This window comes from Nerophis ophidion, linkage group LG25 (genome assembly GCF_033978795.1).
Source record: "Nerophis ophidion isolate RoL-2023_Sa linkage group LG25, RoL_Noph_v1.0, whole genome shotgun sequence".
In the NCBI taxonomy this organism is placed as follows: domain Eukaryota; kingdom Metazoa; phylum Chordata; class Actinopteri; order Syngnathiformes; family Syngnathidae; genus Nerophis; species Nerophis ophidion.
The window spans coordinates 23,851,025-23,878,486 of NC_084635.1; the positions used below are offsets into that span (position 1 = coordinate 23,851,025).

General features: G+C 40.4%; 1 protein-coding gene across 3 annotated transcripts in view; it reads right to left on the reverse strand.

Annotated features, from left to right (window-relative positions):
* adamtsl5 (ADAMTS like 5) overlaps positions 1-27,462 on the reverse strand; it is a 130,421-nt gene that overhangs the window by 76,673 nt on the left and 26,286 nt on the right. For all 3 annotated transcript variants that reach the window (XM_061887559.1, XM_061887557.1, XM_061887558.1), the window contains exon 2: positions 15,413-15,488. In XM_061887559.1, the coding sequence (XP_061743543.1) occupies positions 15,413-15,488 (76 nt within the window). The remainder of the gene's footprint in view (positions 1-15,412; positions 15,489-27,462) is intronic.

Here is a 27,462-nt window from a genome sequence, read left to right on the forward strand (position 1 = left end):
AAAGTGCATTTAATATTTTTTAAGAAATATTTTCTTGTGGCCCAGCCTCTCCCAGTTTCTTCATCCAGTGGCCCCCAGATAAATTGAGTTTGAGACCCCTGGTCAAGATGGTGCTTTAGTGCAGTGGTTCTCCAATGAGGGTAAGTGTACCTCTAGGGGTACTTGAAGGTATGCCAAGAGGTACGTGAGATATTCTTTAAATATTCTAAAATAAGCAACAATTCAAAAATCCTTTATAAATATATTCATTGAATAATACTTGAACAAAATATGAATGTAAGTTCATAATAAAGTGTGAAAAAAAATGCAACAATGCAATATTCAGTGTTGACAGCAAGATTTTTTGTAGATATGTTTCATAAATATTGATGTTAAAGATTTCCTTTTTTGTGAAGAAATGTTTGGAATTAATTTCATGAATCCAGATGGATCTCTATTACAATCCCCAAAGAGGGCACTTTAAGTTGATGATTACTTCTATGTGTAGAAATCTTTATTTATAATTGAATCACTTGTTTATTTTTCAACAAGTTTTTAGTTATTTTTATATCTTTTTTTCCAAATAGTCCAAGAAAGACCACTAAAAATGAGCAATACGTTGCAGTGTTATACAATTTAATACATCAGAAACTGATAACATAGTGCTGTATTTTACTTCTTTATCTCTTTTTTTTAAACCAAAAATGCTTTGCTCTGATTAGGGGGTACTTGAATTAAAAAAAATGTTCACAGGGGGTACATCACTGAAAAAAGGTTGAGAACCACTGCTTTAGTGCATTCATTTGGAGGACACCAACAAGCCAAATAAGTTGCCTTAAATATATTAACAGTTGTATAATGACATTCACTTATGGATTTATAGCACCTTTCTGGACAACCAAAGCCCCTCACAGAATAGAACCCATTATTAATTCTCTTCACAAATAATTATGATAAACTCTTTGGACTCTTTGAAAATAATATATTATTCGTCATATGTTATTTATGAAGAAAAATGTTTTATTTCCAATGAACTGATGTTAATTTGAGTATGAATAAGAACAGGAAGTGAACGTATGTGTTAGTAACAGGTAGAAAAGGGGTGGGACTACATAAGCTTTGCTTCTCCCTACTCCTTTTCTGACATGTAAAGAAAAAAAATAAGATTTGTGATCTGCCATTTTTGAAATGTTATACATATTTGAAATAAACTTTACCCAACCAACCAACAGTTACAAATTAATGGGAGTAAGCCAGTATGTATCCATAGATCCCATGAGGTCTCCTGACAAAACTGCATCTGAAAAATGCACTCACATTTCTAAACTAGTGTGAGCCGCACCGGAAGCAATGTGGAAACTGCAATGTACCCACTTTACCTTCTGAGCCACTGCTACACAATCTGATCTAATTATGAATTTGAGTGTGCACTTGTTGTCGAGAGTTTAAATTGTATTTAGGCTGAGCCTCTCCCTTTTTTGTGACAAGTATTGTTCATGTTGGGTAACGTACATCCACCACACTGTGGAGTCACACAGTAGCCTTTTGAAGACATTTCTCGTTAGTAAAGTTTTTCGTTAATGAGACTTTTAACTATCATTTTTAATCCACTTTTTATCCTTTTTATGATGTTGCCCCTTTTGTTTTAATTTTTGTTTTACTTCACCTATGTTTTGTACAGCGCTTTATGTTTTTATCTGTGAAAAGCGCTTTATAAATTGGGTGTGGGTTTTCCTTGCCCTTATGTCGTAGTCGTAGTGGTTTGTACAGTCCTTTGAGACATTTTGTGATTCAGGGATATATAAATAAACATTGATTGATTGTAGCTGAGATAGGCGCCAGCGCCCCCCACGACCCCAAAAGGGAATAAGCGGTAGGAAATGGATGGATGGATGATTGATTGATAACTACAATTGACTTACATACTGTCACGCCCATGAGATCTTGTTTTGATTTTGTCATGTTTGGTTCTTTTTTGGACACTGGTATCCCGCTTTTGCACTTCCTTGTTTCTCTAATCTCCATGTCAACTCATTGATTTTCACCTTGCCCTCAAGTCACGCCCTTGTCCACAGCCCCCACACCTGTTTGTAATGATCACTGATATTATTTAAACCTGTAGTTGCCAAGTATTCAGCCTGGCAACTTCCCATATTCCTCATCTGCTTCATGCCATGCTATGCTGTTCATTTTGTCCACGCCATGTAAGTTTTGCTATTTATGCCACAGTGCAAGTGTTTTTGTTTCATGTTTGTAATTTGTAGCCTTTCTGCTAGTCTTTTGTTTTTTCATTAATCAAGTTTGTTCTCTGCCAGTGTACGCGCCATTTGTCTCCCCTTTTGTAGTTTATTAGTGTACAAATAAAAAATGTATTCACATTCTCGCCTCGCTCGTGCCAACTATCCTTTGTGTCGAAGAAACAACCCACGCCATAGTCCAAGTCCTGACACATATTTACCGTATTTTTCGGACTATAAGTCGCAGTTTTTTTCATAGTTTGGCCGGGGGTGCGACATATACTCCGGAGCGACTTATGTGTGAAATTATTAACACATTACCGTAAAATATCAAATAATATTATTTATCTCATTCGCGGAAGGGACGAAAAAAATGTCAGCAATCGTCACACACACGTCAGTAATTGTCACACTCACGTCAACCAATAAGAATTTGGCGGGGGAGGGTCATGGCAGAAGTGCATTGTGGGTCATGGAATGCTAACTGCTATATGCTATATGTTACTGCCGTAGCTATTAAAATGGATAATTTCATCGTTGGCGGTAACTTATAAAAACTGAGAAGGGCTGAACAAAAATTGGACCGAAAAGGAAATCATGTACTGCAGATTACAAGCTGGACGTAGTGAAATATGCAGCAGAAAACGACAAAAGAAAGCGGCGCATACCTTTGGAGTTGGCAGAGTTGTTTAGAAGCGACATCGAGTAAGAAGATTTCATGGGATTTATCGATGAGGAGTGACAGATTGTTTGGTAAACGTATAGCATGTTCTATATGTTATAGTTATTTGAATGACTCTTACCATAATATGTTACGTTAACATACCAGGCACCTTCTCAGTTGGTTATTTATTCGTCATTCCTCATAATTTTTAACTAACTTGAAGTGTTTTGCCAAATCAACCTGAAGTTTTCTTTATTTTTAAGTTTTAATGCCATGGTTTTACCAGTCCAGCCGTGTGTGAACAGGTTTTCCTCTATGCGGCCTTTGAGCTAAAATGAGTTTGACACCCCTGGTTTAGCTGATTGGAGAGCTAGCCTTTGCAGCCAGTGGGTCTATGACAAAGACTTCCGTTTTGTTTGATCAGCCGTTTTACTGCCGTGTTACAGGCACCATTTAAAAACAATTACGGCATGTAAATACAAATTTACAGTATAAATAACAAATTTTCCAATGTATATATCTGCAGCTTATAGTCCGGTGCGGCTAATATATGGAAAGATAAGAAACATTTTGCACAAATGTTTTATGTTGTATCCCGGTGCGCACTATAGTCTGGAAAGTACGGTATTTTAGTTTTTTTTTTAAAAATCTAAAGATTTCAGTGTGTTTAGGTACTTTGTGAGCACATTCAACAATAGCTGTCATGATCCATGGCCGGATCATGTTTTGTTTAGTTATGTTCTGATATTTTTGGACACCCTTAGTTCATGTTTTGTGCACCACTGGGTTTGTTTTGGTTTCAATGGGGATTCATTGGGTTCACCTGCCTCTGGTTAGTGGTCGGCACAATCCCCTGCAGTCGACCACTAATCAGAGAGCTATTTATTCACCTTTCTCGCCACGCACAGTCTGGCTTCATCGTTTGCTGTATGCAACAGTCACGTTGGTACTCCTGTTTATGGCTAATGATTCCTGTGCTAAGCTTTGATTCTTTAGCTTCTCGTGCAAACGGCACGCTTTCCTTTTGTTTGGTTCCTGTCTTTTTGTAATGTGTAGGATTTATGACAATAAATCATATTCCTACCATCTCCCTTTTGTCCGGAGTTGTCCGTTTGCAACCTGGGAGAACGACCCTGCATAAAGATGCAACCCGCAAGTGACAATACCACGATAATAATTATAATCGTGGACACAATAACCGAGAAATTAAATATTCATATTGTTACATCTCTACCTACTAATAAATAATTTTAACAGAGATTGTGAACAGATGCAAAATGGCTTATCATATTTTTCAGACTATAAGTCGCAGTTTTTTTCATAGTTTGGCCGGGGGTGCGACTTATAAACGGGAGCGACTTATGTGTGAAATTATTAACACATTATTGTAAAATATCAAATAATATTATTTAGCTCATTCACGTAAGAGACTGGACGTATAACATTTCATCGGATTTAGCAATTAGGAGTGACTGATTGTTTGGTAAACGTATAACATGTTCTATATTTTATAGTTATTTGAATGACTCTTACCATAATATGTTACGTTAACATACCAGGCACCTTCTCCGTTGGTTTTTTATGCGTCATACAACGTAGACTTATTCAGCTTGTTGTTCACTATTCTTTATTTATTTTGAATTGCCTTTCAAATGTCTATTCTTGGTGTTGGGTTTTATTTAATACATTTCCACAAAAAAATGTGACTTATACTCCAGTGCGACTTGTATATGTTTTTTTCCTTCTTTATTAAGATTTTTCGGCAGGTGCGACTTATACTCCGGAGCAACTTATGCTCCAGAATATACGGTACTATAGTTAGTAGTGCTGCGAATCTTTGGGTGTCCCACGATTCGATTCAATATCGATTCTTGGGGTCGCGATTCCATTATAAATCAATTTTTTCGATTCAACGCAATTCTCGATTCAAAAACAATATTTTTCAGATTCAAAACGATTCTGTATTCATTCAATACATAGGAATTCAGCAGGATCTACCCCAGTCTGCTGACATGTTAGCAGAGTAGGATAATTTTTTTTAAAAGCTTTTATAAATTGTAAAGGACAATGTTTTATCAACTGATTGCAATAATGTAAATTTGTTTTAACTATTAAACGAACCAAAAATATGACTTATTTTATCTTTGTCAAAACATTGGACACATTGTGTTGTCAAGCTTATGAGATGCGATGCGAGTGTAAGCCACTGTGACACTATTGTTATTTTTTTAATTTTTATAAATATCTAATGATAATGTCAACGAGGGATTTTTAATCACTGCTATGCTAGAATTATAACTAATATTGATACTGTTGTTGATAATACTAACATTTGTTTCACTACTTTTGTTTTGTTCTGTTTCGTGTTTGTGTCTCCTCTCAATTGCTCTGCTTATTGCAGTTTATTGAGTGCTTATTGAGTGTTGCTGGGTCATGTTTGGTTTTGGGATTGGATTGCATTGTTATGTGTATTGTTTTGTTGGATTGATAAAAAAAAAAAATAAATAAATAAATAAAATAAAAATCAATTTTATTAAAAATGAGAATCGATTCTGAATCGCACAACGTGAGAATCGCGATTCATATTCAAATCGATTTTTCACACACCCCTAATAGTTAGCATGTTGACAATAACAAAGCTGTCATCCCTTTTAAAAACCTGATCTGTAAATTGACGATTGGTGTGATTTATAGCACAAACAACTGAATACCTCATGCTCACTGGAGCTTTTTGACTTTGTGACTCATAAAATACAATCTGACAGTTTCTTACGCACACAGTCCTGTTTCCATCACAACATTGCACTGACATGAGCTCATTTCCAAGAGACCTAGCCTGAACATTACATACCATACCTTAATCTCTCTTGTACCACACAGTTCATCGGTCAGCCCCTGCAACTTGCTAGTAGCTGCATGGCCCAACACGAGTGAGTATTTATTTTTCATATTCACATCTATATGAGTCAATATAAATCCTCTACATAAACATCTAGTAAAAGCTGAGGAATGCCAGAACGCAAATTGAGAATGACCTGTGCAATGACTCTCATCATTCTCCATGGCAGGGTCACCCTAAGGTTGCCCTCATTAGTGTTACAGACGCTCAAATTAGTGTTGATAACAGTTGGAAATTGCATTCTAGATGAATGAAAGTGACCTTAACCTTTACTCATGCTTCTGCACTCTACGGGAATTATCTTATTTTTAGAGCTAGACAAACGTATGAGTCAAATATAACAACAATCTAACATAAGATTGCAGAAAATAAATTAAAGGGTCCTGATACTGCTCATTTCAGATTATATTTTGATGAAGTTTGCTTTAATAAAATACGGTGGCACAAAAGGATGCAAGCGCCCAGCTTACAAGTTTTCCGGTATAAAAGCTGTTTCTCAGTTAGGGGACGGTGTGGCGAAGTTGGTAAAGTGGCTGTGCCAGCAATCTAAAGGTTACTGGTTCAATCCCCACCTTCTACCATCCTAGTCACGTCCGTTGTGTCCTTGGGCAAGACGCTTAACCCTTGCTCCTGATGAGTCCTGGTGAGCGCCTTGCATGGCAGCTCCCACCGTCAGTGTGTGAATGTGTGTGTGAATGGGCGAATGTGGAAATACTGTCAAAGCGCTTTGGGCTCCTTAAAAAGGGGTAGAAAAGCACTATACAAGTACAACCCATTTACCATAGTTGTTGTGCTGTAGAGTCAAAGTGCACTTCTTTTGGAATTTTGCCTATTTTCTCAAAATCATTATGAAACACATGACAGCGGATGGATTTTTTTTTTCATTCTAAATATCAAAGAAACGTAAATAAAAGTCTGCAATCGGAGGTCCTCTATTCCGCCTATAAAATCCAATAAATAACCAATCAAAAAGCAGAAACTTTACTCCATTTACATTTCGTGACTTGAATATTGATCAAGTATTGTTGACGGCGTGGCGCAGTGGAAGAGTGGCCGTGCGCAACCCGAGGGTCCCTGGTTTAATCCCCACCTAGTACCAACCTCGTCACATCCGTTGTGTCCTGAGCAAGACACTTCAATCAATCAATCAATGTTTACTTATATAGCCCTAAATCACTAGTGTCTCAAAGGGCTGCACAGACCACCACGACATCCTCGGTAGGCCCACATAAGGGCAAGGAAAACTCACACCCAGTGGGACATTGGTGACAATAATGACCCAGTGGGACGTCGGTGACAATGATGACTATGAGAACCTTGGAGAGGAGGAAAGCAATGGATGTCGAGCGGGTCTAACATGATACTGTGAAAGTTCAATCCACAATGGACCCAACACAGTCGCGAGAGTCCAGTCCAAAGAGGATCCAACACACAGCAGCGAGAGTCCCGTTCACAGCGGAGCCAGCAGGAAACCATCCCAAGCGGAGGCGGACCAGCAGCGCAGAGATGTCCCCAGCCGATACACAGGCGAGCAGTACATGGCCACCGGATCGGACCGGACCCCCTCCACACGGGAGAGTGGGACATAGAAGAAAAAGAAAAGAAACGGCAGATCAACTGGTCTAAAAAGGGAGTCTATTTAAAGGCTAGAGTATACAAATGAGTTTTAAGGTGAGACTTAAATGCTTCTACTGAGGTGGCATCGCGAACTGTTACCGGGAGGGTATTCCAGAGTACTGGAGCCCGAACGGAAAATGCTCTAAAGCCCGCAGACTTTTTTTGGGCTTTGGGAATCACTAATAAGCCAGAGTCCTTTGAACGCAGATTTCTTGCCGGGACATATGGTACAATACAATCGGCAAGATAGGATGGAGCTAGACCGTGTAGTATTTTATACGTAAGTAGTAAAACCTTAAAGTCACATCTTAAGTGCACAGGAAGCCAGTGCAGGTGAGCCAGTACAGGCTTCACCCTTGCCCCTGATGGGTGCTGGTTAGCGCCTTGCATGGCAGCTCCCTCCATCAGTGTGTGAATGTGTGTGCGAATGGGTAAATGTGGAAGTAATGTCAAAGCGCTTTGAGTACCTTGGAGGTAGAAAAGCGCTATACAAGTACAACACATTTATCATTTATCATTTATATATTTATCATAAGCGCTAACGCAGACAAAGTAGTTATAGCAGCGTGTGTCCGTATGTTTACATCTCGTTGTCTGCTGCTTTCTTGCTTCTTTGGTCCTTGTCACTTTATTGCAGATCATAAATCATACCTCTCACCTGAAAGGTAAATGGCTAAGGATATAATCCGACAAGTTGGGAAACTTTGACAGTAATTTAGGACCTGGAACTGGCGAGAAAGACACAAAAAGTGTGTGGGTGGATTATTAGACATTTTCTATCTAAATGGGAATATAAGAACATCCTAGCAGTCAGCATCCTATTGACAGAGGACCTTGCATGGTAAATGATAAAATTATGTTTTATTGAGTTTGTTGGCTCTCATGAAATCTGCAGTGAGCAGAAATTAGTGATGAAGAAACAATAAAAGCAAACGTTGTGATACGTTTTTGAAATTAATGCGCCGCGTATGCTTAAACTGATCAAAATATGGAAATACTAAATGTTATTATAATGTGCCCGTTAATACATCACATATAAAGTTACATCATGTATAAAAAAAAACAATAAAGGTGTTGGTATGTTTTTTTAAGGGCTTTATAGGCGGAATTACGCAGCTACTACTGTAAGCGAACTTTTGATTGCATTTATATAATATTTACAATGTATTGAAAAAAATCCACCCATCGTCATGTATTTCATAATGATTTTGAACGATAGGCAAAATTCCCAAAAAAGTGCAGTTCCCCTTTAAGTTACTGGCAAAAATGTGTGTTACGAGCTTTCACACAGCTAGTTGGCGTAGAAATCTACCTTCATGTATTTTCCAACCATGGTAATTAAAAAAGTGAGTGAGAAAGAAAGGGAGTGCTGAGAAGAAGAAGCGGATTATATTCATTGATGAATAAATCATCAAAAAACATGTCAGAGCGTGTAGTGGACATGTTGAAAAAGTTTTAATGTATCAGTGTTAGTCTGCTCCATACCTAAGCAGAGTGAACCAATAACATCAGCCAAGCACGTTAAAATAATATCTAAATGGCAGGCATTCATCCAAAAAAACTTGCTGAAGCTGTTGATGGTGTGTTTTTGACAGAGAAGTGGAGAAATTAACCCAATGCAACTTATTTTTTACAAATGCTTTTAGGTTTTAAAATATTTTCTCTTTGACCCTCACTCTTACACATTATATTAAATTTTCCATTGCTGTGCATATTAGCCCTCTTTACACCGCTTATGTTTCCACAGAGGAACCGGGTAATTTCACTCTGCCCTACTTTTCAGATATCCTGCCCTTCCTTGAGTTTTAGAATTTCTTTTAATTCCTCCTCCTTATCAGTCTTCTTTCGCACCACTTTCTCTTTCTCACGGCTGCTCGATGAGCTACTACAAAGCCTCTTCCTGCAAAATTGTTCCTCACAAAAATCACTGTTTTTCTCCATATTTTCCTCACTTTTACTTGAATCCCTTTTCGACCCTGCCATTAGCAATGGATCATTCACCCTTCTCAACTCAATTTTCAACTCGTACAGCTTCCGACACGCCAACTCCAAATCCAACCGTTCTACCTACAAAATGTTTCTCTCAGTCTCCTTATGATGTCTTTTCACAAAGTTATTGATATATACTAGACAGTTTCGAGTTAAAATGGATGGACGTCCGTCCGTTCAACAGGAAGTGAATGCATGTGACATCAAAACTGGAAGTAAAACAAACTGATCAATCAATCATCCATCCATCCATCCATCCATCCATCCATTTTCTATCGCTTATTCCCTCTGGGGTCGCGGGTGGCGTTGGTGCCTATCTCAGCTATAATCGGGCGGAAGGCGGGGTACACCCTGGACAAGTCGCCACCTCATCGCAGACAGGTCAATCAATTTGCATTTATTTAAAAAAAACGATCTAATACATTCACAAATTAAAATGGAGGAAGATAAACATATTTAAACATCCATCCATCTTCTTCTGCTTATCCGAGGTCGGGTCGCGGGGGCAGCAGCCTAAGCAGGGAAGCCCAGACTTCCATCTCCCCAGCCACTTTGTCCATCTCTTCCCGTGGGATCCCGAGGTGTTCCCAGGGCAGCCAGGAGACATAGTCTTCCCAACGTGTCCTGGGTCTTCCCCGTGTTCTCCTACCGGTTGGACGTGCCCTAAACATCTCCTTAGGGAGGTGACCAGATGCCCGAACTACCTCATCTGGCTCCTCTCGATGTGGATATTTAAACACACAAATAAAAATAATATGGCTCTTATGAAAGTTAAAGTACCACTAATAGTCACACACACTAGGTGTGGAGAAATTAACCTCTGCATTTGACCCATCTCCTTGTTCCACCCCCTGGGAGGTGAAGGGAGCAGTGAGCAGCAGCGGTGGCCGCGCTCGGGAATCATTTTGGTGATTTAATCCCCAATTCCGACCCTTTATGCTGAGGGTAGAGTCTATCTCAGTGTCTGGTTATTACAGCCACTCCCAGGGAGAGCCTGGTGGGAGAATGGGGGTGTGATTGTGTCTGCTTGACAGCAAGACAAACAGCGACGAGCGATTACTCCTGCGTTCACAGAACAACGTGGTGCAGCAGCAATCAGAGCATGAAGACCAACCTTGCAGTTTAAAGGGGTGTATCAAACACGCTTAAAATGAATAAACAATATAATAAGCCCACTCAAAGACCTCAGAGACCTGCTCACATCTGAGGCTGCTCAAAGGCTGGGATGTGATTGGATCATTATCAAAATGAGCAGGGTATTCCCCTACGGAAACTGATAGGACAAATTAGCTTAATTGCAGCAATTAACTCAGTTAGATAAAGAAAGAGAAGATGTAAAGACAAACTTTTTTCGATTGTAAGTGTAAAATCAGCTAAATTAACGATGATATGTATTGGGACGTCGTGGCTCGGATGGTAGAGCCTGCAAGTTGAAGGTTCCTGTCTCGAATCCAGCCTCTGTCATCCCAGTCACAGACGTTGTGTCCTTGGGCAAGACACTTTGCCGCACTCATACCAGTGTATGAATGTGAATGAATGTTTGCAAGTGGTCGGAGAGGCCAGAACGGCAGCCACGTTTCCTTCAGTCTACCCTAGGGCAGCTGTGGCTACAAATGTCGCTTACCATCACCTTAGTGTGAACATGAATGATGGCTTCTGAGTTCTCACTGTGATCTTTCAGTGTCCAGATCAAATCCAATTATTATTATTTATTATCAATAGGCCTGCTTCACGGTGGGAGAAGGGTTAGTGCGTCTGCCTCACAATACGAAGGTCCTGCAGTCTTGGGTTCAATCCCAGGCTCGGGATCTTTCTGTGTGGAGTTTGCATGTCCTCCCCGTGAATGCGTGGGTTCCCTCCGGGTACTCCGGCTTCCTCCCACTTCCAAAGACATGCACCTGGGGATAGGTTGATTGGCAACACTAAAATTGGCCCTAGTGTGTGAATGTGAGTGTGAATGTTGTCTGTCTATCTGCGTTGGCCCTGCGATGAGGTGGCGACTTGTCCAGGGTGTACCCCGCCTTCCGCCCGATTGTAGCTGAGATAGGCGCCAGCGCCCCCCGCGACCCCAAAAGGGAATAAGCGGTAGAAAATGGCGTACATCACTGAAAAAAGGTTGAGAACCACTGGTCCATAAGTCAAAACAAAGATTTCAAACCCCGGCTGAGTCATACCAAAGACTATAAAAATGGGACACATTACCTCCCTGCTTGGGACTCAGCATCAAGGGTTGGAATTGGGGGTTAAATCACCAAAAATGATTCCCGGGCGCAGCCACCGCTGCTGCACACTGCTCCCCTCACCTCCCAGGGGGTGACCAAGGGGATGGGTCAAATGCAGAGGACAAATTTCACCACACCTAGTGTGTGTGTGTGACAATCGTTGGTACTTTAACTTTAACTTAACAAATCAACTTTATTTATAGAGCACATTTGAAATTTACCACAGGGGTAGCCAACGTGCTGAACAATAGGCAGGTTAAAAGATAACGCAAGAAAAAACGAGCAAATACAACACAACACAAGCAGAGCACAGTAAAAAAAATGAATAAATAAATAAATAAAACATAGAAACAAGTTCACAGCAGGTGCATTATGGGATGCTATAGCAGGATGGAGATCACAGAGTGTTAAAGGCCAAGGAATAAAAGTGTGTTTTTAAGAGCAATTTAAAAACAGGAAGAGAGGGGACGGGTCTAACACTCAAAGGTAAGTCGTTTCAGGGCTTGGGAGCAGCAGCGACGAAAGCTCTGCCACCTCTAAGCTTCAGCCTTGTGTCAGGGACCGTCAACAGCAGCTGATCGGCTGATCTTAGGGATCGGGGGGATGGGAGGCAGTAAGGCTGAAGGAGGTCGGAGAGATATGTTGGAGATATGTAGAAGTTTAAAGTTGATACGGTAGCGCACAGGGAGCCAGTAAAGGTACGCTAGTATAGAGGTGAGGTGCTCACATCTGCGGGTCTGTGTTAGCAGACGAGCAGCAGAGTTCTGCACAAGCTGCAGACAGGCGAGGGAGGCCTGGCTAATGCCTACATATAAATTTAGAGTGATGTGATAATCAAACACTCTAGAAGTTTAAAATGAAAGAGTATATAAGAGAATTGACAGAGTGTGTACCTTTAGTGCTGAATGATAAGCAGAGGCAGAGTTTGGAGTGTTTTCTTTAGCTTGCTTTCCATTTATATGTACTCACTGTTTAGGTGCCATTTGACGCCCGGTATCATGTTAATAAGTCCTGGGTATGACGTTAAACTACATCCAGGCATGAGATGGGAGGTTGTGTGTGGGGTTAGTGAGTCCCAACTAACATCTATAAAATGCACACAAAGAACCATTTGCACCTTCTCTTGTGACTGGCGGGCGGTCAGCACCATAAAGCTGAGCGGGTCCCTGGGTAAATGGGGCGCGGACAACCAACAGGACAGACTAAGTTCAACAGCCCAGTAAGGCAATTAGTCTAGGAGAAGGATCTCTGATATAAAATACCTCTTCCAACCCGCACCAAGCCAGCGTGGAAGGTGTAGGCTAATAACCAGCATGAAAAGTACGCCAAGAGATCGTTCACTATGGCAGAAACATGCTGAGGCTTTCATCCAGCAGTGGACTGACAACGGCTGATGATGATGATGATGATCATGTTAATTAGTTGCCTGAAAGCGGTTGACTCCACTGTAGAAATAGCCTGCATGTCTATTAGCACATACGATGCAATGGCTCTATCAATGTTGTCCTGGCTAGCAGTCCCTTTGTTAAAATCCAGCTGCTGTTGCTTATGTGGTGGTGGAGGTGAAGTGTGTCTCTCTTTACTAGCTTCGTCGAAACATATTGCTTTAAGCAGATTTGAATTGCTGTTTAAGGCAGTAATAGGATCTTTAATTCAAAACACAACTTACATTTAACTAAAATGTTATTTTCTTTGTGCTCGACAAAAGAACATTTGTGAAAATATCTCCATGTTAAGAAATTTGACTTCGGCTCCGCGATGATGTCTTGTTAGTAAACACAGAAATGCTCCACCCACACACAGCACGCCTCTTCTCCCCCTTGTGGCACAGGAAGATTCAGAAGGACGACACTGCAGCTCTCCAATAAAACAAACTCAGATCTTCTCTGTTTCTACAAACTCCGTTTCCATATGAGTTGGGAAATTGTGTTAGATGTAAACATAAACAGAATACAATGATTTGCAAATCCTTTTCAACCCATATTCAATTGAATGCACTACAAAGACAAGATATTTCATGTTCAAACTCATAAACTTTATATATTTTTTTGCAAATAATAATTCACTTAGAATTTCATGGCTGCAACATGTGCCAAAGTAGTTGGGAAAGGACATGTTCACCACTGTGTTACATCACCTTTTCTTTTGAAAACACTCAATAATAGTTTGGGAACAGAGGAAACTAATTGTTTGAAGCTTTGAAAGTTGAATTATTTCCCATTCTTGTTTTATGTAGAGCTTCAGTCGTTCAACAGTCGGGGTCTCCGTTGTCGTATTTTACGCTCCATAATGCTCCACACATTTTTGATTGGAGACAGGTCTGGACTGCAAGAAGGCCAGGAAAGTACCCGCGCTCTTTTTTTTTAAGAAGCCACGCTGTTGTAACACGTGCTGAACGTGGCTTGGCATTGTCTTGCTGAAATAAGCAGGGGCGCCCATGAAAAAGACGGTGTTTAGATGGCAGCATATGTTGTTCCAAAACCTGTATGTACCTTTCAGCATAAATGGTGCCTTCACAGATGTGTAAGTTACCCATGCCTTGGGCACTAATGAACCCCTATACTATCACAGATGCTGGCTTTTGAACTTTGCGTCGATAACAGTCCGGATGGTTCGCTTCCCCTTTGGTCCGGATGACACGATGTTGAATATTTCCAAAAACAATTTGAAATGTGGAAACGTCAGACCACAGAATACTTTTCCACTTTGCATCTGTCCATCTTAGATGATCTCGGGCCCAGAGAAGCCTGCAGCGTTTCTGGATGTTGTTGATAAATGGCTTTCGCTTTGCATAGTAGAGCTTTAACTTGCACTTACAGATGTAGCGACGAACTGTATTTAGTGACAGTGGTTTTCTGAAGTGTTCCTGAGCCCATGTGGTGATATCCTTTAGATATTGATGTCTGTTTTTGATACAGTGCCGTCTGAGGGATCAAAGGTCACGGTCATTCAATGTTGGTTTCCCTGAAACGTGTGTCTCTGAAACGCCTTTGGGGACGGCTTACGTGGAGTGATTTCTCCAGATTCCCTGAATCTTTTGATGATATTATGGACCGTAGATGTTGAAATCCCTAAATTTCTTGCAATTGCACTTTGAGAAACGTTGTTCTTAAACGGTTTGACTATTTGCTCACACAGTTGTGGACAAAGGGGTGTACCTCGCCCCATCCTTTCTTGTGAATCAATCAGGGCACCCACCTGTTTTCAATTAGTCTGCACACCTGTGGGATGTTCCAAATAAGTGTTTGATGAGCATTCCTCAACTTTATCAGTATTTATTCCCACCTTTCCCAACTTCTTTGTCACATGTTGCTGGCATCAAATTCTAAAGCTAATGATTATTTGCAAAAAAAACTAAGTTTATCAGTTTGAACATCAAATATGTTGTCTTTGTAGCATATTCAACTGAATATGGGTTGAAAAGGATTTGCAAATCATTGTATTCCGTTTATATTTACATTTAACACAATTTCCCAACTCATATGGAAATGGGGTTTGCGGCCGATACTACATAAAAAATAACGCAGTAAGGCATCATGTAGAATCGGTAACTGAGTTACTGAATATAAAAAGTAACGCGTTAGACTACTACTTACCGCCGAAAATAACGATGTTACAGTAATACGTTACTTTGTAAAGCGTTAGTCACAACACTGGTAATATGACATTCTGTCAGCTGCTTTGAGAGAATCCCATAATCACTCGTGTTACTCCTTTTTGTGGGATTACGTCATTACATAACCACTGAAAATGAGCAGATACTTTTTCCGACATTGTCGTGCAGCATCTTGTCTGAAAGACTCACGTTCTGCAGAGAGGACAGGCAGACGGGAACAACAAGCAGCAAGACAAAGGTCAGGGCCTCACACAGCGTCAGCTTCCTGCAAACACATAGACACAAACAATGGAAGCAGAATCATCTTAGTCATGAGACAAATACAGAGGTGTAGACAACACTAGACCAGTAAAGCTGACTTTTGCAATGATTTTTGGCCTCATTGTGAGCCCTTGTGGAGCGGATTATATTCACTGAATTTAAGAAAGAAATCAAAAAAGTGACCAAGTGTGAAGCAGTTTGAGCTACGCACTGCTAGATTGCATAATACTGAAGCACAATGAGTTGATACTGCCAGCCAAGGATGTTAAAATAATATCTAAAAGGCAGGCATTTATCCATGAAAATATGGATAAGCTGCTGATTGTGTGTTTGAAAGAGAAGCAGCTCGAGGAGATCCCGTAATGTCCACTTTCCAAGGCAAATGCTCTACATTATTATTACATTATTTCATAAAATTTCTGTAGTTGTTTGTACATACTATTGTATTGTTTGTTACAAAATGTATTGTCTAAAAGTTAGTTTTTCCAATCAATCAATCAATCAAAGTTAATTTATATAGCCCTGAATCACAAGAGTCTCAAAGGGCTTCACAAGCCATCCTTAGCTCAGATTCCACATTAGGGGAATAAAAACCTCAACCCAATGGACACGATGAGAAACCTCAGGGGGACGACCGGTGCAATGAATGTCGAGTGGATCTAGTTAGTATCAATCAATGTTTATTTATATAGCCCTAAATCACAATTGTCTCAAAGGGCTGCACAAGCCACAACAACATCCGCGGTACAGAGCCTACATAAGGGCAAGGAAAATGTCACGCCAGTAGGACGTTGATGACAATGACTATGACAAACCTTGGAGAGGACCGCATATGTGGGCAACAACCCACATACCCACACCCTCTACGGGAGACCGAAAGCAATGGATGTTGAGCGGGTCTAACATGATATTGTGAAAGTCCAGTCCATAGTGGATCTAACATAATAGTGAGAGTCCCATCCATAGTGGACGGAACTCTCACTCTAATAGGCAGTATCAACCTGAAAAGGATGGCAGTATCAACCTGGACTCTACCACAGCAACTATGCTGAACAAAAATATAAATGTTACACTTTTATTTTTGCTCCCATTTTTCATGAGTTTAACTGTAAGATCTAAAACTTTTACTATATACGCAAAAGTTCTCATCCTCTCAAATATTGTTCGCAAATATGTCTAAAATATTGAGCACATCTTCTCTGCCAAGATAATCCATCCCACCTCACAGGTGTGGCATATCCAGATGCTGATTAAACAGCATGATATTTCACAGGTGTGCCTTAGACTGCCAAAGATTAAAGGCCACTCTAAAATGTGCAGTTTTGCTTCATTGGCGGTTTAGAGGTGTGTCAGAAAAGTAGTCCGTATCTGGTGAGACCACCATTTGCCTCCCAACACACCTCCTTCGCATAGAGTTGACCAGGTTGTTGATTGTGGCCTGTGGAATGTTGGTCCACTCCGATTCAATGGCTGTGCAAAGTTGCTGGATATTAGCAGGTCCTGGAACTTACAACATCCAAAACATGTTCAAAGGGTGACATGTCCGTTAAGTATGCTGGCCATGCAAGAACTGGAAGGTTTTCAGCTCCCAGGAATTGTGTAAAGATCCTTGCAACATGGGGCTGTGCATTGTCGTGCCACAACATGAGCTGATGGTCTCGGTTGAATGGCACAAAACGTGGCCTCAGGATCTCTTTGTGCATTCAAAATGCCATCAATAAAATGCACTTGCGTTCGTTGTCCATAACATATGCTTACCCATACCATAACCTAACCCCGACCATGGACCACTAGATTCATAACGTTGACATCAACAAAACGCTCTCCCACACGACACCACCCATGTGTCTAACATATGCCCTAAACAGTGTAAAACAAAACACCTCTCCATCTAATGTGAGCATTTTCCCGCTGAAGTCAGTTATGATGACAAACAGCAGTCAGGTTGTGATCCCGATGAGGATGATGGGCATGCAGATGAGCTTTTCCTGGGACGGTTTCTGACAGTTTGTGCAGAAATGTTTTGGTTATGCAAACCACTTGTCACAACAGCTGTCTGAGCGGCTGGTTTCAGACGATCAAGTTACAAGGTTACAGGTTACAAGTGGTCTGCGGCCGGTTGGATGTATTGCCAAATTCTCTGAAACGCCTTTGAAGACGGCTTATGGTAGAAAAATGGAAATTCAATTTACGGGCAACTGCTCTGGTGGACATTCCTGCTGTCAGCATGCCAACTGCACGCTCCCTCAAAACTTGCGATATCTGTGGCATTGTGCTGTGTGATAAATCTACACATTTCAGAGTGACTTAATGTTGTTGGCAGCCTAAAGCACACCTGTGCTATAATCATGCTGTCCAATCAGCATCTTGATACGCCACACCTCTGAGGTGGGATGGATAAGGGATTATTATGCTCACTAACACATAATTAGGCAGATTTGTGAACAATATTTTATAGGAATAGTTTTTTTTGTGTATGTAGTAAAAGTTTTAGGTATTTGAGTTCAACTCATGAAAAACGCGAGCAAAAATAAAAGTGTTGCGTTCATATTTTTTGTTCTGTGGAATAGTATGAATCCACATATTTGTGCATGTACAAAAGCCTTATTGTCATTGTACCTAAAACATACAACACAATAACTGCAGCAGCTTTGTTAGATAAGAAAAGTATAAAATATCATATAAACATTTCAATACAGCTTTGTTTTCCAGTAATATTCATACCAGCACAATGAAACACTTCCAGTGCCTCCACTAATGTTGTTTTGTCATTCTTTAGCGGTGTTCAGTGCATTCCCGGCGGGCAAACACCTCTGTTCGTCACTGTGACTAATCCAAAGATAAGTGCATTTTCTGAGAAGGGATCCTAAAGACTTCCTCTCCCCCTTTTTAAACACTTCCTGGCAGGCACCGTGTTTTTATCACCTCAAGATCACACTCTTTGCACAAAAAGTAGACGTAAGTCATTTGGAAAGCTGCCCATTTTATCTTCCCTCTTTCTTTTTTAATGTCTTTGTCCCACAAATTCCTTTTATCCTCCATGCTCCTTGATCACTCACTCTAGTGTCTCCCTGCAACATGACTATGGACCGAATACAAAGCTTTTGGACGAGTGTGTTGGCTCCATCCCAGGGTCGTAGTTGCCCTGTCTAATTAAACGACACCCATCTCCCTCACACATGGCTGAACAGACACTCCCTTCTGAGCCTTCAGCTCCCGTCTTGGCCTTGCATGGGAAGTCGTATCAGAGGAAAAAGGTCACGTTGACCAAAACAGTAGCAATGAACACACCCATACTGAGGGTTATGATTTTTACTTTAACGACTTCAGGCTACTCAGATGAGGGATTGAGTACAATCCAAACAACACTCATTCATTCATTTGAATGAATGAGTGTTGTCAAGGCGACTCGGTAAAGAATCTAGGTATTAACTCTCTCGTTTAAGTCTCACATCAAGAGTGTTAAATAAATAAATAAATGGGTTGTACTTGTATAGCGCTTTTCTACCTTCAAGGTACTCAAAGCGCTTTGACACTACTTCCACATTTACCCATTCACACACACATTCACACACTGATGGAGGGAGCTGCCATGCAAGGCGCCAACCAGCACCCATCAGGAGCAAGGGTGAAGTGTCTTGCTCAGGACACAACGGACGTGACAAGGTTGCTACTAGGTGGGAATTGAACCAGGGACGCTCGGGTTGCGCACGGCCACTCTCCCACTGCGCCACGCCGTTATTAAAACGGCTTTCTTTCATCGCCGTAAAATCGCTAAAATCCGCTCCATTTTGTCCACTAGCGACGCTGAGATCATTATTCATGCGTTCGTTACGTCTCGTCTGCATTTCTGTAACGTACTATTTTCGGGTCTCCCTACATCTACCATTAAACGATTAAAGTTGATACAAAATGTGGCTGCTAGACTTTTGACAAGAACAAGACATTTTGATCAAAATACGCCTATACTGGCTCACCTACACTGGCTTCCTGTGCACTTAAGATGTAACTTAAAGGTTTTACTACTTATGTATAAAATACTACACGGTCTAGCTCCAGCCTATCTTGCCTATTGTATTGTAATATATGTCCCAGCAAGAAATCTGCGTTCAAAGAACTCCGGCTTATTAGTGATTCCCAGAGCCCAAAAAAAGTATGCGGGCTATAGAGCGTTTTCTATTCGGGCTCCAGTACTCTGGAATGCCCTCTCGGTAACAGTTCAAGATGCTACCTCAGTAGAGGCATTAAGTCCCATCTTAAAACTCATTTGTATACTCTAGCCTTTAAATAGACCCCCTTTTTAGACCAGTTGATCTGCCGTTTCTTATTTTTTTCTCCTCTGCCCCCCGTCTCCCTTGTGGAGGGGTTCGGGGGGGACACAGGTCTGGTGATGGCTGTCCAGAGTCGGTACCCGGAATGGACCACTTGCATGTGCATCGGTTGGGGACATCTCTGTGCTGCTGACCCGTCTCCGCTTGGGATGGTCTCCTGTTGGCTCCACTATGGACGGGACTCTCGCTATTATATTGGATCTACTATGGACTGGACTCTCACTGTTATGTTGGATCCACTATGGACTGGACCTTCCCAATATCATGTTAGACCCGCTCGACATCCATTGCATTCGGTCTCCCCTAGAGGGGCGGGAGGGTTGCCCACATATGTGGTCCTCTCCAAAGTTTCTCATAGTCACTGGCATCGACGTCCCGCTGGGGTGAGTTTTTCCTTGCCCTTATGTGGGCTCTGTACCGCGGATGTCGTTGTGCATTGTGCAGCCCTTTGAGACACTTGTGATTTAGGGATATATAAATAAACAATGATTGATTGATTGATTGATTGATTTACCACCCTATAACACCGCTTATCCCTTTCGGTCCATGACCTGCGATGACGATATAATTTGGATTTTCTAGGCTGTTCATTTCAAGGCATTAAAATATTCCCTGTACTGTAAATATCTAGATAATTTATTGCATGACGTGACAAAAAAAAGTCTGCATGTACATGTACTATGTTGATCAACATATTGGTGTGGTCAGAAGTTTGCGGGGAACATTCCACTTGTGCCATTTGTGGAAAATATAGGAAATAAAATGTATAAGTTCACGATAAAAGTGTAAAAAAAAATGTTATGAAGCAAAGTGTCCTGCACATTGATCTGGCTGCATATTTAATAAATACAAAAAAGATTAATTTAAACTTCCTGGAACACAAAAATAGTATTTGCTTCCCTAATACTGATTTTACCTTGAAATATTATCATTTAAATCCTTCAGAAATGTATTATTTTTTAACATATCTGTGTTGCTCCTTATCCTGTGTCATGCTACTCTAGCATTACCATCCATCTATCCATTTTCTACCGCAATTTCCCTTTTGGGGTCGCTGGAGCCTATCTCATCTGCATTTGGGCAGAAGGCGGCGTACACCCTGGACGAATCGCCACCTCATCGCAGTAAGATATTATCCCCTCTGAAAAAAATTGAATACTCCTAAAGTCACATGGTCCTCAGGAAATTCCAAACTTAGATCATCTGCAGGCAAAGGGAAGGCCAAAAGTAAGTTCATTACTGTATTTTTCTGTTTGTTTGATATTTCAATTATGACAAGGAGTAGTTCAAATCTCAACACAGTCTAGTTACATAAAATATTTTGATGTGAAAAGAGTACCGTACATCAGGAAAGTATTCACAGCGCTTCACTTTTTCCACATTTTGTTATGCCAACCATCAGTTTTCTACCGCTTGTCCCTTTTGGGGTCGTGGGTGGTGCTGGAGCCAATCTTAGTTGCATTTGGGGGGAAGGGGGGCGTACACCCTGGACAAGTCGCCACCTCATCGCAGGGCCACATTTTGTTAATCAAAGTTTACTTATATAGCCCTAAATCACGAGTGTCTCAAAGGGCAGCACAAGCCACAACAACATCCTCGGCGCTAATGTTACAGCCTTATCCTAAAATGGAATAAATGTGTTTTGGCCGCAAAATTCTCCACACAATACCGCATAATGACAATATGAAAATCTTGCACATTGTCAGTGTGAATGTTGTCTGTCTATCTGTGTTGGCCCTGCGATGAGGTAGCGACTTGACAAGGTTGTAACCCGCCTTCCACCTGAAGGCAGCTGAGAGAAGCTCCAGCGCCCCCCAATGACCGAGCTCTTAAACTGAAAACATTTGTATCTCAAATCAGCCCCTCTCATTGAAATAGAATAGAATAGAATAGAACAGGCCTGGGCATTTATTTTGACTCCGGGGCCACATTTAGAGAACAAAATGTGTCTGGGGGCCGGTATATCTATTTTTAGGAACACTAATATAAAACCTCACAATATCGTCAGATTGGATGTTATGACAGACCGCTTTAAAAAACATAATGGAATTTTTAAATGTTTCTATGAACGATAAAACACTGAATATTGAAAAAATATGAATGTCACACCCCCTTTCGATCGACATATTTTAAAATCAAGTGAAACGCAACAAAAATGCCACAAACAGTGAAATTTGAATGTGAAGGGTACAAAATGAACCCACCTACAATCTGATATATCTGAGATTTACTGAATTTCGACCCCAGGGATCAATAAAGTACTTTCTGTTCTATTCTATTTATTCTATGTATCACTAAGCTTTAGAACTTTGTTGTGAAAATCTCCTTCTGCGTCTGTGGAAACGCTTCCCACCCACACTACTTGGTGCCTCGTCTGAACTGCTGTGACGTAGATGACCATAGTAACTAATTAGATGACCATAGTAACTAATTAGATTACCAGAGAAACTAGTATATCATCCATAAACGCAGATTCCGACCAATTAAATACTTTGTGTAGTTCAAGACTTATGGTCATTAGAAAACATGACTGCACATCATAATGGCAGCTACAATTTCCATTTTAAAGATAAAAAAAAATTATTTAGGAATGTCCGGCGGGCCGGGTTGAAAAGTTCAACGGGTCACGTGTGGCCCCCGGGCCTTAATTTGCCCAAGTCTGGAACTTTATTGATCCCAGGGGGATCAAATTCAAAAGAAGTGAAATCAATTTGATCTGTGCTTGCCCCTACAAACACTACAATTTTAACATGAAACTTGCCTTTTGAAAATGAAAATAAATGTTTAGATAAGAAATATTAAAAAAAAAAAAAAAAAAAAAAAAACAGTAATAGTACAAACAACGACAGTAGTTTTAATATGTAGTGTAATAATAATGTAAATATTTACTTATTCCAGTAGACTGAAGAGGACTTCAAAATCCTATAGGTCTGGTCGACTGGCATTTTTCTTTTATTATATCCAACTGACTATTGACAAAAGTTTGGTTTCCGATTGTTGGAAAGCATAGTTATTTTAATCTCTACCTATAAGCTGATGCGAGCAAGTTCCAGCGGATGTTTTTGGGCAGATCTTGTGGCGTCCACTGCAAATTTGGTATGCCATCAAGTGACGGGGAGGCTTGTAACTCAAATTATATGCAGAAAATTTAAGCATAACAAAAAGCAGAGAGACCAGACCGCTCATATGTCAAAACACTCGTAAGTTGAAGTACCACTGTAGTTCTCCTCTTTTTTGATTCCACCACTGATGCTACCGCCACCATGCTTGACATTTGAAAACCACACCTTGACTCCTCTAAATATACTTCTCTTCGTTGAGGCCAAAAATTTCAATGTTGTCTTCGTTTAACTGTAAAACTTTTGACCAGAACTTTCCTGGGTCTTGACAGTGTAAAACTCAGCCTTCTTTGTACATTGAGATATGAAAGTACCCTTACTATGACACTGTTGTTCCAGCAGCTTCCAGTTAAAATAGAATAGAATAAAAAGTACTTTATAGATTCCTGGGGGAAATTCAGCACCACAATAGACAATAATAATAATAAATAATATAATATATATCATTCATTAAATATATAATATACAATATATGAATAATATAAATATATTCTACATATATTCTACATTTAAGTGCAGTCAAGAAGGAACATATGCATTATACAGTCTGATGGCTGTCGGTATGAAGGACCTCCTGTGTCGTTCCGTGTTGCACTTTGGGAGTCTGAGCCTTCCACTGAATGTGCTCATTCTCTCCGCAAGGTCCGAGTGTAGTGAGTGGGAGGTGTTGTCCACAATGGCTAGGAGTTTTGCTAGACTTCTTCTCTCTGACACCACCGCCAGAGAGTCTAGCTCCGCTCCCACCACGTTACTGGCCTTCTTTACCAACTTGTCCAGTCTGTTTGCGTCCCTCATTCAATCAAACCAGTTCATCTCTGGTTTGTTCGTGAACATCCTAACAAATGCATTTTTACTTCACTTTCTTTAAAACTTTCCTCTAAAGGGGGACAATATGTTACGATGACACATCCCGAACGATGACATCAAATAACTTAAGTGTCTGAACGGACGACCTTGTAAACCGCAGTTGTTAAGTAATAGTTTAAAAGACTACCCCAATTTATCTAAATCTACAATTCTCCTTCTGAGATATTCACTGAATTTCTTAGATCAGGGCTATTAAACTACATAATGAAGAGGGCCGCAATTTCAAGAGCCAAAGGGCTCGGGGGCAGGACATGGAAATGTGGATGTTTCGTCCGAAAGTGCCTCCGCAGGTTTTATTTCTTTGAGACTGTGTTTACTTAATTGCAAAGTAAACACATGGCCTTTCACACTGCACTGTCAACAAAGTTCATTATTCTGCCCTCGAAACTCGGTTCCAGCGTGTTCAGCTAGTTAAAAAAAAAGGAAGAAACAGAAGGTCTCAAAGTTTTGTTGAGGATTTATGTTCCTTCTTTTGCAATATATTCCTTCCTCAGTTTTATTTCTTTACACTTCTTCCTTTTTTTTGGGTTTGTAACAGGGAAAATACAAACATAAAATAAACATAACAAAAGTTAAACGTCCATTGGGTAATTTACACAAAACATTTCCATTGTCTATTTTGTATTATTTTAATAGGTTTAGCGTTAATATATTTACACAATAAACTAGAAATGTTTACGCGTATGGATATTACACAATATTCACACACCAAACATTGCACACACTGTGTGTGACTTATCAAAATTAAACCTAAGGTGTAGCATTGTTGCCCTCTACTGGTCAAATTCAGCACTATATGTATTAAACAAGGTTTACTCGGCTGAGTTACACTCAGACAAAAAAGAAAACATGACCACGAATCACACACAAAGTCAGCAGTTTCAATACAAAACAAACTAAATATCGTAACAAACAATATTTTACTTACAAATGTTTTACCAATTTTTTTGATGAAGATTTTACACTGGGATTTCTACCACTGTTGCTGCTTGTCTGGATCAATGTGTCTGTCGCTCAAAATTTCCGACAGGAACAATAACTCGAGCACTTGCTGGGAGAAGAACATTCATGAGTTGTTGTCCAGTCATTGTAAAAGTCCGATTTTTGCAATTTATTTTGATTTCTTTTTCAGGGTTGAACAAAGTCTTCTTCTACCTCAGCTGCTTCACTTTAACACGCATGCCTTGCTGTTGCCCCCTGCAGGTTGGCAGGACAACTGCATACATAATCAACCCTAGTTGTATTGGTTCCATCAAGCCAATTTGAATAGGCCTGCCTTAAATGTTTCAATTGTTTTGAGAACTGGTTGATTCAATGACTGTAAACGAATGATTTCATTCTGCCGAAGAGACACTAACATCTTGTGCTGTGCGATCGATATCTCAATATGTTTAATTTTTTATATATGTATGTACATACATATATCAATCAATCAATCAATCAATGTTTACTTATATAACCCTAAATCACTAGTGTCTCAAAGGGCTGCACAAACCACTACGACATCCTCGGTAGGCCCACATAAGGGCAAGGAAAACTCACACTCAGTGGGACATCGGTGACAATAATGACCCAGTGGGACGTCGGTGACAATGATGACTATGAGAACCTTGGAGAGGAGGAAAGCAATGGATGTCGAGCGGGTCTAACATGATACTGTGAAAGTTCGATCCATAATGGATCCAACACAGTCGCGAGAGTCCAGTCCAAAGCGGATCCAACACAGCAGCGAGAGTCCCGTTCACAGCGGAGCCAGCAGGAAACCATCCCAAGCGGAGGCGGATCAGCAGAGCAGAGATGTCCCCAGCCGATACACAGGCAAGCAGTACATGGCCACCGGATCGGACCGGACCCCCTCCACAAAGGAGAGTGGGACATAGAAGAAAAAGAAAAGAAACGGCAGATCAACTGGTCTAAAAAGGGAGTCTATTTAAAGGCTAGAGTATACGAATGAGTTTTAAGGTGAGACTTAAATGCTTCTACTGAGGTGGCATCTCGAACTGTTACCGGGAGGGCATTCCAGAGTACTGGAGCCCGAAATGAAAAAGATCTATAGCCCGCAGACTTTTTTTGGGCTTTGGGAATCACTAATAAGCCGGACTCCTTTGAACGCAGATTTCTTGCCGGGACATATGGTATAATACAATCAGCAAGATGGGATGGAGCTAGACCGTGTAGTATTTTATACGTAAGTAGTAAAACCTTAAAGTCACATCTTAAGTGCACAGGAAGCCAGTGCAGGTGAGCCAGTACAGGCGTGATGTGATCAAACTTTCTTGTTCTTGTCAAAAGTCTAGCAGCCGCATTTTGTATCAACTGTAATCTTTTAATGCTAGACATGGGGAGACCCGAAAATAATACGTTACAGTAATCGAGGCGAGACGTAACAAACGCATGGATAATGATCTCAGCGTCTTTAGTGGACAGAATGGAGCGAATTTTAGCGATATTACGGAGATGAAAGAAGGCCGTTTTAGTAACGCTTTTAATGTATGCCTCAAATATATATATACATATATACACAAATATATGTATATATATCTGCGATGAGGTAGCGACTTGTCCAGGGTGTACGCCGCCTTCCGCCCGATTGTAGCTGAGATAGGCACCAGCGCCCCCTGCGACCCCAAAGGGAATAAACGGTAGAAAATGGATGTAATGATGGATATATATATATATATATATATATATATACATATATATATATATGTATATATATATATATATATATATATATATATATATATATATACATGTCAAGGTGTGACTTTGGTATGATTTGTTTTCCTGTGGTGGAAAGCGACTGGACCGGACATGACGTGAAGGTACTGACATCTTTTATCATTAACTCAAAAAAAAGGAACAAATGAAAGACGCTCACGGCAGAGGTTCAAAACTTGGCTCCGAAAACAAAAACTCGCACAATGGCAGAACTATGGACAACAAAAACTAAAATACGTACTGTGACGTGAAAAGCATGAATCTCTGGCAAGAAGTGAGCAATCAATCGGGTATCAAGGGTGTGTAGAGGTGATGTCGCCAGGCTGGCTGCCTGGCAACTACAGGCTTAATTAGTGCTGTGATTATTGACAGGTGCGTGAGTCCAAACAAATGAGCCAGGTGAAACTAATGGTTGTCATGGAAACTAAAACAAAGCAGGGTGCACAAAAACAGGAACTAATGCAGTCAAAAACAAAACAGAACATAACTAAACAGACATCATCACAAAGACATGACAATAAATATACATACATATACATATATATATACATACATATATATATGTATATATAATTATATATATATATATATATATTATATATATATATATATATATATATATATGTATGGTGTCTATAAGTCACTAGCAACAACTTGTTGGCGCCATGTTTTACTGTTTATCGTGGGGGCGGCATAGCTCAGTTGGTAGAGTGGCCGTGCCAGCAACTTGAGGGTTCCAAGTTCGATTCCCACTTCCGCCATCCTAGTCACTGCCGTTGTGTCCTTGGGCAAAACACTTTACCCACCTCCGCCCAGTGCCACCCACACTGGTTTAAATGTAACTAAGATATTGGGTTTCACTATGTAAAGCGCTTTTAGTCACTAGAGAAAAGCGCTGTATAAATTCACTTCACTTGTTTGGTCGACTTTTAAAATCTAA